This window comes from Sphaerodactylus townsendi, linkage group LG12, assembly GCF_021028975.2.
Source record: "Sphaerodactylus townsendi isolate TG3544 linkage group LG12, MPM_Stown_v2.3, whole genome shotgun sequence".
NCBI lineage: Eukaryota > Metazoa > Chordata > Lepidosauria > Squamata > Sphaerodactylidae > Sphaerodactylus > Sphaerodactylus townsendi.
In genome coordinates, this window is record NC_059436.1 from 47959357 (window position 1) to 47972448 (window position 13092).

A 13092-nucleotide genomic window follows, 5' to 3' on the forward strand; every position below is an offset into this window, starting at 1 on the left:
GATATGCTAAAACGCCAAAAGAGCTACGTGTATGCAGATGTAGTTTAAATCAGAGTGACGACATAATACACTACAAACTTCATTGCCCTTTTTACTCTGATATTCGCGACAAATATATCAATGATATCCTGTCAGGCCTGACAGGTAGTGAGGAAGAGAAAGTTTGCTTTCGGATGGCAGACGTGTATGCTGAGGTTACATTCAAAGTAGCAATATTCATGTTTTTAGCAGCGAAAATCAGAGAACGGTTAACTGATGTTCAAAACATATAAGCTAAGTTGTAATAAAGGTGGTTAGAAAACCTTTATACCGTGTTTCCCCGAATATAAGACAGTGTCTTATATTAATTTTTGCTCCCAAAGATGAGCTACGTCTTATTTGCAGGGGATGTCTTATTTTTCTGTGTTCTGTTTGTCAGGCATGCTTCCAAACAAAAACTTTGCTATGTCTTACTTTCGGGGGATGCCTTATATTTCGCACTTCAGCAAAACCTCTACTATGTCTTATTTTTTGGGGATGTCTTATATTCGGGGAAACAGGGTAATTACAATCAGATCCTGCTATAAATATATGATACTTGCTTCGGTAACTTAACGCTATTAGAACTGTAATGCTTCTGCACTCTAAAGATGCAGAAGAAAGATGCAGAAGAAGATGCAGAAGAAAAAAAATCCTCACAATGTGTTTTATATTTTTGTAAACTGTGGGGAGTAAGGCTTTGGTTGAAGTACCCTGTTTCCCCTAATATAAGACATCCCCGGAAAATAAGACGTAGTAGAGGTTTTGCTGAAGTGCGAAATATAAGGCATCCCCCGAAAGTAAGACGTAGCAAAGTTTTTGTTTGGAAGCATGCCTGACGAACAGAATACAGAAATATAAGACATCCCCTGAAAATAAGACATAGCGCATCTTTGGGAGCAAAAATTAATATAAGACACTGTCTTATATTCGGGGAAACACAGTATCTGTTTATGTGTGCATGGCCTATGGCTAATAAACACTGAACTGAATTGAGATGCCAGAGTCCCTTTTGAAATTTCAGGCTTCACTAACACTGTGGCCAAAAGGATGTGCACGCTTGTGACAGGAATATGTACGTACTGTCCATTTTTAAATTTCAAAGCACCGGGTTTTGGAAAGAAGGACAAGGGGGGGGGGGGGACAAAGAGACACCCACAGTCACACCTCAGAAGGGCTGAGTTGAACGTTGATTTTTATTCGTATTTTACAAAAATAAAACGCTGGCAAAAGCTGTACTGTACATCCTCTTGAAGAGCATCTGATATTTACGGTCAATGAAGACGAAGGTTGATCCCAAAGGACAACTTCTGCTCTGGAAGTCCACGGTTTCCGAAGATCGTCGAGGGCCTTAACCTTCCCACTCTGCGCTTTCTGCCTTCCTGTGCTCGGCTGAACTAGATCAGCACCACGGAGCCTTCCGGAGCGGCCCACGATCCAGGGCTCTTTTGTGACTGATGCTGGGAAAGGAGGCAACGTAATCGCCGATGCTCAGCAAGGCAGCCAAGGCGCCTGCCGCCTGACTGGTGAGCGGTGACCCATCTTCACATCTGCTCCCTCCGTGCACTCCCATCAGCCTCCAGGGCAGCCTACTGTCGACATGTGTCGTGGAAAGCCTCCAGCGTCCGAAAATCCCGCCAGGTGGGTGGCAGACCGTCCTGTAGAAACTTTCCACAGCGCTGGCATGGAGCCTGGAACAGCTTTATGTAACTCCTTAACCAGGTCTAAAGGAGGCGGGGGAGAAAAGGGGGGGTGGGAAACACAAGCGAACACGCAGAGGTGAGGAAACGAAATCCGAACGCTCCCAAAGTCACGGCTCCTGTCAGGGGCGATGGTGCCAAGGCTGCGGGACGTCCCTTGGCTCAGGCCCAGAGAAACAGGCGGGAGGAAGGGAAACGTGCAGAAAACCACAAGGTCAACAGAGAGCTGACAAGGCCGCTCTCTTGTGGGAGACCTCTTTTCTCCCACACTCTCAGGAGACAACTGCGCACATGGACACAATCTCAGCAGCAAACAGGGATTTGCATCAACAACAACGGCCTTTGCTGGCATACAAAAACAAAAAAATTCAATCGGGGATTTGCAGCTCAAGGGTCGTCACGGAGAACTAAAACTTCCACGCAGAAGGACTGAACTTGAATTCAACTGGACCGTTCATTTCCAACAGCAGCTTCGTCCATACAAGATGCTGGAGCCCCCCCCCCCCCCATGCATAAATTCAAGAGCCAGCAGGCACAGAAGTGGACCTGCCGTGCCATTACACCATAGCACAGGGGTTCCCAAACTCTTCCAGCCACAGAGCCCCTGTGGTGTCCTGAAGATGCAGCAAAGCTCTAAAACACAGGTGTCAAATTTGCGGCCCTCCAGATGTTCATGAACTACAATTCCCATCAGCCCTTGCCAATATAGCCAATGCTCATATTGGGAGGGACTGATGGGAATTGTAGTTCATGAACATCTGGAGGGCCGTGAATTTGACACCCCTGCTCTAAAATATTGTGATTCTTTTAATTCAACCGATACCCAAACAAACAGGCATCCTTTGGGAATTCTATTTTAATTTCTCATTAAAATTCCATTTTAATTTCTCATAATTTCTCATCAATGGTTTTCCTGCCCAAGAAAATCAGTAACTAAATAACAAGGTCATCAGTATTGGAAATACAACCCCCCCCCCCCCCCACATTTCAATGGGAAAAGTGTGCTTATTTCTTTTTACTAAGAGATATGTTTGGTACCAGGAATGACGTTTGTGTGAGGTGCAGCACCAAGTCTGTTCCAGGCAATCACCAAAGGTAGATTTTTTGCTCCCCTTCGATACAAATTCTGGTGGGCCAGCACAATATTCCACAGGGCCAAAACCAGATGTTTACCGATGTGCTGCTGTCCACACTGAAACCACACTGTGGAGAATGGACGAGCAGCTTGAGCAAGGCATTCTGTAGCTGGGGGGCCGCAGATGAAAAGGCTCTCTCCATCAGTCCCGACCAATCTAATCTCAGACAAGGAAGGCATTACTCATCAATCTCACTGCTTGGGCAGAAGAAGAAGAAGAAGAAGAAGAAGAAGAAGAAGAAGAAGAAGAAGAAGAAGAAGAAGAAGAAGAAGAAGAAGAAGAAGAAGAAGAAGAAGAAGAAGAAGAAGAAGAAGAAGAAGAAGAAGAAGAAGAAGAAGAAGAAGAAGAAGAAGAAGAAGAAGAAGAAGAAGAAGAAGAAAAGGAGGAGGAGCAGGAGGAGGAGCAGGAGGAGGAGCAGGAGGAGGAGCAGGAGGAGGAGCAGGAGGAGTTTGGATTTATATCCCCCCTTTCTCTCCTGCAAGAGACTCAAAGGGGCTTACAATCTCCTTGCCCTTCCCCCCTCACAACAAACACCCTGTGAGGTAGGTGGGGCTGAGAGAGCTCCCAGAAGCTGTGACTAGCCCAAGGTCACCCAGCTGGTGTGTGTGGGAGTGTACAGGCTAATCTGAATTCCCCAGAAAAGCCTCCACAGCTCAGGTGGCAGAGCGGGGAATCAAACCCGGTTCCTCCAGATTAGATTCACGAGCTCTTAACCTCCTACGTCACTTCTGCTCCTTTGGCTTTAAGTACACAGCTGGCTTTAAGTATACAGTTGGCAAAAAGCAAAGGTGCCGGGCAGTGGTGGGATTCAGCCGGTTCGCATCACTTCGGCAGAACCGGTTGTTGAAACGGTGCTTGTAAACAACCACTTGTTAAATTATTTAAATCCCGCCACTGGAACTGGTTGTTAAATTATTTGAATCCCACCACTGGTGCCGGAAATGAACCACCCAGCCCCAAGCAAATGCAGCATCGTTCCTTGGATCAAGCATGACAGAAATGCAGGAACTCATCCTGGAAATGTCCAAGGCCATTGTCTGCTTTCAGTTTCTACGATCCTGGATGTGGGCCGGGTCAAAAGCTGACTACACTTCAGAAGATTAAATCACTGCGTCCCAACCATTTTGGTAGCTTGCCTCTCATGTACTCTCTTGAAAAGAGGGGATGCGGTTCTCGCCCAGTGAAAAGAACCACAGATGTGTGAAACCATTCAAAATATTTGAGCAAATTAAATTATGCACTATTTATTTCTTTTCCTCCTTCAGGCAGCGCACGCTGTGCTCATCATGCTAATGCTGGCTAACAAGGAAATGTTTACTGTAAAATGTTAAATACTAATGATACAAAAGATCCTCTTTCTGGGAGAAAAAACTTGCAGGACTGCCTCATCTCCTATTGTCCCGTGCACCAGTTAGGATCTGCCTCCCCATCCCTGCTCTTGGTATCCGTGGCAACCAGAGGAAGGGGTTTTTCAGTTGTGGAACCCCACTCGTGGGAACGTTGCTTTCTTTTAGAAGAAGAAGAAGAAGAAGAAGAAGAAGAAGAAGAAGAAGAAGAAGAAGAAGAAGAAGAAGAAGAAGAAGAAGAAGAAGAAGAAGAAGAAGAAGAAGAAGAAGAAGAAGAAGAAGAAGAAGAAGAAGAAGAAGAAGAAGAAGAAGAAGAAGAAGAAGAAGAAGAAGAAGAAGAAGAAGAAGAAGAAGAGTTGGGTTTATTTCCCACCTTTCTCTCCTGTAAGGAGACTCAAAGGGGTTTACAAACTCCTTTCCCTTCCCCCCTCACAACAAACACCCTGTGAGGTAGGTGGGGCTGAGAAAGCTCCGTAGAGCTGTGACTAGCCCAAGGTCACCCAGCCGGCGTGTGTTGGAGTGCACGGGCTAGTCTGAATTCCCCAGATAAGCCTCCACAGCTCAAGTGGCAGAGCCGGGAATCAAACCAGGTTCTTCCAGATTAGAGTACACCTGCTCTTAACCACTACGCCACTGCTGCTCCCTTTTATACATTTATTGATTGATTGATTGATTGATTGATTGATTGATTGTTTAGACTTCTATACCGCCCAATCCCCTAGGGGCTCTGTTTAGACTTCTATACCACCCAATCCCCTTTTAGACACCATGCCAAAACGTTTGTTAACCCAGACTTTTAGTTAACACTATTTTAGTATGGAAGTTGGTTTTTTAAACTGTCAGTGGTCTGTATGATGCATATAAATTAATATCGTTCAATGTTTTGCTTTTATTATTAACCTGGAGCAAACAGCTGGAGAGGTGAAATAATTTTTTCTGAAAAAAATGAACTAAGGGTTGGTTCTTTGCAAGCCCAAGTGCCATCGGGGCCACTTTTTCATGGCCAAAGCCTTCACAGTTTAAGCAGATGTTCAGTGCAACTATGCCCCATGGATGCCAGCCCCAGACATTCCCTAAAAGAACGACATGGAGTGATTCTATGGTCTCACCATTAGCAGCACAGGGGTGTTGGGATTTTTCTCCTCAACTCAGTAACCCGCTGCAAGATCACCATGGGACCGTGGTGGTGAACCTATGGCACTCCAGATGTTCATGGACTACAATTCCCATCAGCCCCTGCCAGCATGACCAATTGGCCATGCTGGCAGGGGCTGATGGGAATGGTAGTCCATGAACATCTGGAGTGCCATAGGTTCGCCACCACTGCCATAGGACACTGAAGGCTGCCTGAGTATGTACTTTTATGTCTGTGGTGGCGAACCTTTGGCACTCCAGATGTTATGGACTACAATTCCCATCATGGCCAATTGTAGGAACTGATGGGAATTGTAGTCCACAACATCTGGAGTGCCAAAGGGTCGCCACCACTGTTTTATGTGAACCAGAATGGCACCACTTCCTACTTTGGACTTGGGGACGCCTGGCAGGAAGGGTGGCTATCATCGGTGCATTTTTTTTCCTACACGAGAAGACTGCACAGGAAAAATACTGTGCGAAGAGGCATTCAAGGCCAAACGATGATGTATGCCGATGAAGGACCACTGGCTTAAATGCAAGGCCATCTCAACCACATATCGAGCAAGGGGTGAAAGGGTCATATTTCTAGAGAAAAAAGGAAGAGCAGGGGATCGTCGCATGCCCACCATTTCGTTCCTGCAAGTTCTTTTCTCCCAGCCAAGCTCACTTCCAGTACTGGAGGCTGGCAGAAGAGAAAAGCGTCCAGGGTGAAAGCAAGGCGGATGGAGGCCCAGGAGGTACCCATGCCTTCCATCCACATGCCCCTTTTTGCTTTAAACAGCATCCCTCCCCACATCCTGTGACAACAAAAGGCCCAGTTCTAAACAAGTGGATCCAGCTGGGCTCCCCTACATTCAAGGTATTGAGGAGACAGAAAAAGTGCAGAGAAGGGCAACAAGGATGATTGAGGGACTGGAGCACCTTCCCTATGAGGAGAGGCTGCAGCGTTTGGGACTCTTTAGTTTGGAGATGAGACGGCTGAGGGGGGATATGATTGAAGTCTATAAAATTATGCATGGGGTAGAAAATGTTGACAGAGAGAAATTTTTCTCTCTTTCTCACAATACTTAGAACCAGGGGGCATTCATTGAAAATGCTGGGGGGAAGAATTAGGACTAATAAAAGGAAACACTTCTTCACGCAACGTGTGATTGGTGTTTGGAATATGCTGCCACAGGAGGTGGTGATGGCCGCTAACCTGGATAGCTTTAAAAGGGGCTTGGACAGATTTATGGAGGAGAAGTCCATCTATGGCTACCAATCTTGATCCTCTTTGATCTGAGATTGCAAATGCCTTAACAGACCAGGTGATCGGGAGCAACAGCCGCAGAAGGCCATTGCTTTCCCATCCTGCATGTGAGCTCCCAAAGGCACCTGGTGGACCACTGCGAGTAGCAGAGAGCTGGACTAGATGGACTCTGGTCTGATCCAGCTGGCTTGTTCTTATGTTCTTATGGGGCAGAGAATACAGAGCAATTCTATTCTTGAGCTACATTTAAAGTCTGTTTTCTACCCTCCGGCCTTTGGATGCAGCAGGCAGGGGAGGGAAGGGAAGGGGGGGGGGGGAAGAAAAGCTAAGCAAGGTGTTTCAAGGCAAAGGTTTTGGCCCTTAAGTAGGTCATCCGGATTGTCCTATGTAAGAAGCAACATTATATAACTCAATTCCCAGCTCAAGGAGATCTGCAACTTTTTAAAAAACCTCCAAGACAAGCAGATTTGCGCTGTGAAGGATGCTCATGAATCTTGTCATCTGGAGTCCTATTGAATTATGTTGATAAGAGAAAAATTGTTCTCTGAAGAAGAGGTCGGCCGCGCTTACGGAAACCAATCCCATCTTCGTCTGATTTTTCTCTCAGTCTTGGGCTGTCAATAACTTCCCTCCCAGAAGAACGCGGAGCTTCTCTGGGCTCCAAAGCCAGGGTGGGAGAACCAATCAAGGGGACGGTAAACTGAGCTGTTCCACCAGGCTTCTGGGGGGGACCGGCTGCTGATTCCGCCCCCTTCTTATTGCCCTGTTTACTGGCTGTGCACCTGACCATCTGCCAGCCCCCTCCCAAAATTTGTCCACTCCCAGGTCTTGATCGCCGGGGTGTGATGCCAGACGCCCCTTGTGATTAATTATTAACTATGTATTGTGGATTGCTGCTGCTATAGTTTTAAGATTTTAAGATAAGCCCTTCGGGGGTAGGGCGGTTTATCAAATCGAATAAATAAATAAATAAATAAATAAACAAACAAACAAACAAATAAATATAATAATAATAATAATAATAGCAATGGTGCACTGGAACCTTTGCAAAAAGTACGGCCTGCCCTGTAGCAAGACCTGGTACGAGCACAAGCCAGAGAAGTCCACAGAAAATGAAGAAGCAAAAATACTCTGGGACTTTAGAATACAGACAGACAGACACCTGGCACACAACACCCTAGACATAACAGTGATAGAGAAGAAACATGTTTGGATCATAGATGTTGCTGTGCCAGTTGACAGCAGGGTAGAGGACAAAGAGCTGGAAAAGATCACAAAATACAAGGACCTACAAATTGAAGTTGAACGATTGTGGCAAAAAAGAACAACAGTAATCCCACTAGTAGTCGGTGCTCTAGGAGGAATCCCAAGAAATCTTGAAAAACATCTGGAAAGCCTAAACTTGGACAGAACATCAGTCCACATGCTGCAGAAAGCAGCACTTCTAGGAACTGCACATATTCTACGCAAATACCTCTAATATCCTAGGTCCTTGGGAAGGACTCGATATTCAGAGATGAATTCCAGACACTTGTGCTGTGTTGTTATATGTATAATAATAATAATAATAATAATAATAATAATAATAATAATAATAATAATAATAATAATAATAATAATAATAATAATAAAGGCCAGTCCCTGAAGATGTTGGGTTCCTGGACGCGGCTGACGTCGCCCAGTCCTCCCTCCCCCGTAATCCGAACGCCTGCGCTTTTTTAAAAAACAACAACAAAGAGGTAAACAAAGTCAAACGGTGAGTTTAAGATGGAGGGTTGAAAGGAAGAGGAAGCTGCCCTTCGTTCCTGTCTGGATAATTAAGACTTCAGTACGCCCTGTCAAACAGATTGCGCACCTGAAATGCAAAATGCCTACAGTTATTGGCACTTGGGATGAACATCCTGGGCTTTGCTTTCGCAAAAGTTATCAGTGGTGTTTTAGTGAATCAATACCACGAACTCATGGCTCCGGCAAATGCCCCCCCGGTCAGCCTCTACACGTTAATTTTCGGGTGCACGCTGCAGCAGGGTACACGTGCTTTTTTTTGGGAGGGCGGCTCAGTCGCCAAAACTGTAATCGCCTTGGCAACACGATTCACAGCTGGCAGGTTCTTTGAGGCCAAGCAGAGCCCAGCAAAATCATATCTGCCTTGTCCACAAGTAGCACAGGTAAGAAAGCCCACATGGTTATTTCGGGAATACTTTTTTTTGCTTTAGATATTTGTCAGGAGCTGCTTCGAACTTGGGGAGAAGGTGGGATATGAATTCATAAAACACATTTCGAAGCTGGTCTCTTCATCTTTGTTCACTTTGCAACTGCGCTGGCCACCGATATTCCTCCAGCCGTTTTGGGGGAAAGCAAGCAGCCGTCTCCCTCTTCAATGTACCCCCATCCCAAGTGTTCTCCTGCCTCATGTTTCCAACACCTGCCCCCCACCCCCCACCCCCCTGGAGTTTTGCCATGGCAGAAAAAATATTCGTCATGCTCATCGTTCCGAACCACCTTCGTTCCACACGTGGAAAGTTTCTTGAAGAGTGCCATGTTGATGAAGAAGACAAAGAACTGTGAGGTAAAATGAAGCACTCAGCTAAAGCCAGCCCTCTCCCCATGGCAGAGGTGTAGCTCCAAGGGGACGGCTGGGCACGTGCCCCTGTGGGGGTGTGGCGAGGGCGTTCCGGGGGAGTTCCGGGGCAGGACGGGGGATGCACCAATGCACTGAGCGCTTTCCCTCCTTGCTGTGCCTCTGCCCCACGGCAGTGAAGAGATAACTGAGGGAGGAATATTCTCCCTGCTCCTTTCACATGACTGTTTGGGCACGAAACCAGCTCACTCTCAGCTCCGTAGAGGAGTGGGGGAGCGTGCTCTTAGTGCTCGGAAGCTTCTGGAAGCCTTCTGGTCAGCTCTCCATGGCCAACCTGCGCTCGCGGAGTCCCATGCAGGACTGCACTAAAGAAATAACAGTGAACCCCCAGTAATATTTTAATGACAAACGGTAGCTGCTCCGTTCCAGAATATAATCTGGACAAAAACAGCCCACAAAACAAAATGACTAGTTCTCCGGACTGAGAGAAGCAAACTTACCATAAAGGACCTGACCACCACATCGGGCATCTGGGGCAACTGATAATGCAGAAGGGCGGTAGTGGCATGATCCGTTACCTGAGCGAAGGAGGAAAAAGAAGGGAAAATCCCCATTAATCTGGCAATTCAAAACGTCATCCAAGTTGCAGCTGGCTACTCTTACATTAGGTTGGCCTCGCTCTCTGTACTGGTGCAACACAATCAAGAAACCCCACGACACCCCAATAATCAAGAGGCTTCAACTTTGTACGTCTTCATTTATTGCAAGTAACCCAAAATATGATACTCAACAAAGCTGCGGGACACAATCATCCTTATATCTAATAGGCAAATATGGTTCCCTTGCAGCAATTCTTTCTTCCTAATCTGGTAGGTATGTTAAAAAGTTTGTTTTTTAATTGGAAATGCAGATTTTTTTAAAAAAAAATTAATTTGTTATGGGGTGCTGTGTGGTTTCCGGGCTGTATGGCCGTGTTCTAGCAGCATTCTCTCCTGACGTTTCGCCTGCATCTGTGGCTGGCATCTTCATTGTTACTCCCAGGCTACAGACTTCTTTGTGACTCACATACCAGGCTACTCTATTCAGAGGGCCTCACCTTTTGACCTCACAGTATATATACTCCACTTGCTTTCCATTCCTACTATCAGATCCTCTGAAGATGCCAGCCACAGATGCAGGCGAAACGTCAGGAGAGAATGCTGCTAGAACACGGCCATACAGCCCGGAAACCACACAGCACCCCAGTGATGCCGGCCGTGAAAGCCTTCGACAATACATTAATTTGTTATGGATGCCAAGACTATGTTATTAGACGTATTACCAAGCATATTCCAAAAAACTCAGAAGAACTGCTCCAATGTTTGATAACAGTGGTCAAAGTAGTATTTTCAATAAAATGGAAAGGAGAAAAAAGCCCAGCCAAGAGAATTGGGAAAATAAAGTAGTTGAATATGCAGCAATATTAAAACCAACAAACTTTATGATTAGGAGACAAATGAAAGGATATCAAGACAAATGAAAAATGTATTATGCATATTAGCCTCCCCCACCCTAAAAATAATAATTAAATTTGAAGGATATTGTTGAAATTATTGGTGCAAACTATTAATAACTTTTACGATGTATTATTTTGAAAAAGGTGAAAGTGGAATAGAAGAATTGATAATTATATTAAATAAGCTAATTAGCATTTGCCATTATGATTTATATCTATATATTTATATTTTGTGAGAAAAAACTCTAGAAATTCATAATAGTAATCAATCAGTAATCATTCATCAGCAATGCATCCGTAATGCTTGAAATTAATTTCTTTAGAACTGTTAGAGCCGTCAGAATTTATATCAAAAATAGCCAATATGGGTAACTGTTTTAAGATTTTAAGATAACTGTTTTATTATATGTATTATTTTATCTCCTCTCTCCATTTCAGGTTTGTAATGATGAGAAGATTCTGTGTTTTCTTCTGTTGTTTTAAAGTTTATTAATGGAATAAAAATCCAAAAATCTGGCAACCCCTAGGGAACTCTGGGGAGAGGACCTGGAGAAACGGTTGTATAATGCCACTTCTGGCTGTGATCTAACTGCAGCACTCTAGGAATTCTCTGAAACTCTAGGGTAAAACCATAGAGATTGGGGAAGTTCGTAGAGTTCTTAACAATGAAGGGAACGCGTAGAGTTCTTAACAATGAAGGAAAAACAATGAAGGGAGATACACAGCTAAAAGTGATACTGCTGTGTTGTACAATGCTATTTCAACATCCCCCTCCCGCATTTCCCCTCCAGTGCTCTATTGTGTGCGGATGAATAAATATTCAGGAATGGGGCATGCCCTCCATAGTAGGCAACCTGACCACCCTAATGTAATTAACTGAAACATACACACACGCACACACACACACTCAAGAAAACATGCTAATGCAGTGGTGGCGAACCTTTGCCATGCTGGCAGGGGCTGATGGGAATTGTAGTCCATAACATCTGGAGTGTCAAAGATTCGCCACCACGGCACTAATGCATGCTCCAGGGTAGAATGGAATACTGAGAACAGGTGAGAGTCATTTTAAAGGGGAAAGAATGAGTCAACTTGTTCACACTACATTCTGAAAAGGTAGAAAGAGGGGGGTATCCAAACTGTACCCCCCCCACGATTCCTTGCAGCTCCCCAGCTTTCAACAATACTGATAAAAACAACATTGCACTTACCTGTAACTGTTGTTCATTGAGTGGTCTCCTGTGCAGGCACATATTGGAACAGGATAGACTAGTCAGTTTGAAATGAAACAAAAGACTCTCCAGAGTGCTCTACCCTCTCCCAACCAGAGTCGAGGGCAGGGATTTCCTGCCCAAACAGTCACCTGACTGGGAAGGGGAGGAGGAGCACTCTCCTCAGTTCTCCAACTGCCGCCAAGGGACTAGCGACAACCAGTAGAGGCAGTATGTGGATCAAGAACCTCAGAGAGGTAAGGCAGCCTGTTCAGATGAGTGCCAGAGAAAATGAAGGAGCAGCCCATAGCGGGGAGGGAGGGAGGGAGGGAGGGAGGGAGGTGTGTCTGCACAGAAGACTACTCAATGAACAACAGTTCCAGGTAAATGCACTGTTGTTTTTCATCTTCGTAGCCTTCTGGGCAGTCCCACGTTGAGAGAGTAGCAAGCCCTTTCCAAGCGAGGAGGTGAGTATGAGGCTGGTGCTGAGAAATAAGACCCACCAAAGAGAAGCAAAATTAACAAGCTTTATTCATCAGTTACTTAAACAATGACTGCAAAAATGCTTTCCCCACAGCAGCTTCTCCATGATGGCCCATGTCCACTGCATAGTGCCGGATGTAGAATGTACTCCTGATTTGTACTTCATAAATGTCCGGTAACACTCTAGAGCCTATTTTAAATGCCTAATAAAGGTGGTTGTTGTTGTTGTTAGTGCCGGATGAAGGTTGAAGCAGAGGAATCCTACACAATTCTGTTGTTGTGTTTGTTGTGTTTGTTGTGGTGGTTCTTCTTCTTCTTCTTCTTCTTCTTCTTCTTCTTCTTCTTCTTCTTCTTCTTCTTCTTCTTCTTCTTCTTCTTCTTCTTCTTCTTCTTCTCACTGTCCCACTAGTACAGAGTCCGCTGCTCGGATGTTTAAACGCCATTTCTCTCGATTGAGCACATTGTCTGGTTGCAGGCGTGTAACTTTCAGATCCGCATTGATGGTATCTTGCCATCGTTGCTTTGGCTGTCCGAGTGGCCGCCGGCCAGTAACCTCGATGTGATAGGCAATGCTGGGGATACTGTCTGGGGCGGCTTGTCGGACATGGCCAAACCAGCGCAGGCGCCTCTCTCTCATTTTTGCCTTGATGGGCTCAATGCCAAATTGTTGTCGGACCCTGTCATTGGTGATGTGGTCGAGGAGGGAACCACGCAGTGTCCAGCGAATCATGCGTTA

The 13092-nt window shown here is 45.4% G+C and overlaps 1 protein-coding gene across 1 annotated transcript in view; it reads right to left on the reverse strand.

Annotated features, from left to right (window-relative positions):
* Positions 1–1196: 1196 nt before the first annotated feature.
* Positions 1197–13092, reverse strand: part of LOC125441544 (mediator of RNA polymerase II transcription subunit 27-like) — a 136315-nt gene continuing 124419 nt past the window's right edge. The window contains exons 5-6 of the mRNA XM_048512153.1: positions 9668–9745; positions 1197–1742 (exon numbers count right to left, since the gene is read on the reverse strand). Of these exons, the coding sequence (XP_048368110.1) occupies positions 1608–1742; positions 9668–9745 (213 nt within the window). The 3' untranslated portion in view covers positions 1197–1607. The remainder of the gene's footprint in view (positions 1743–9667; positions 9746–13092) is intronic.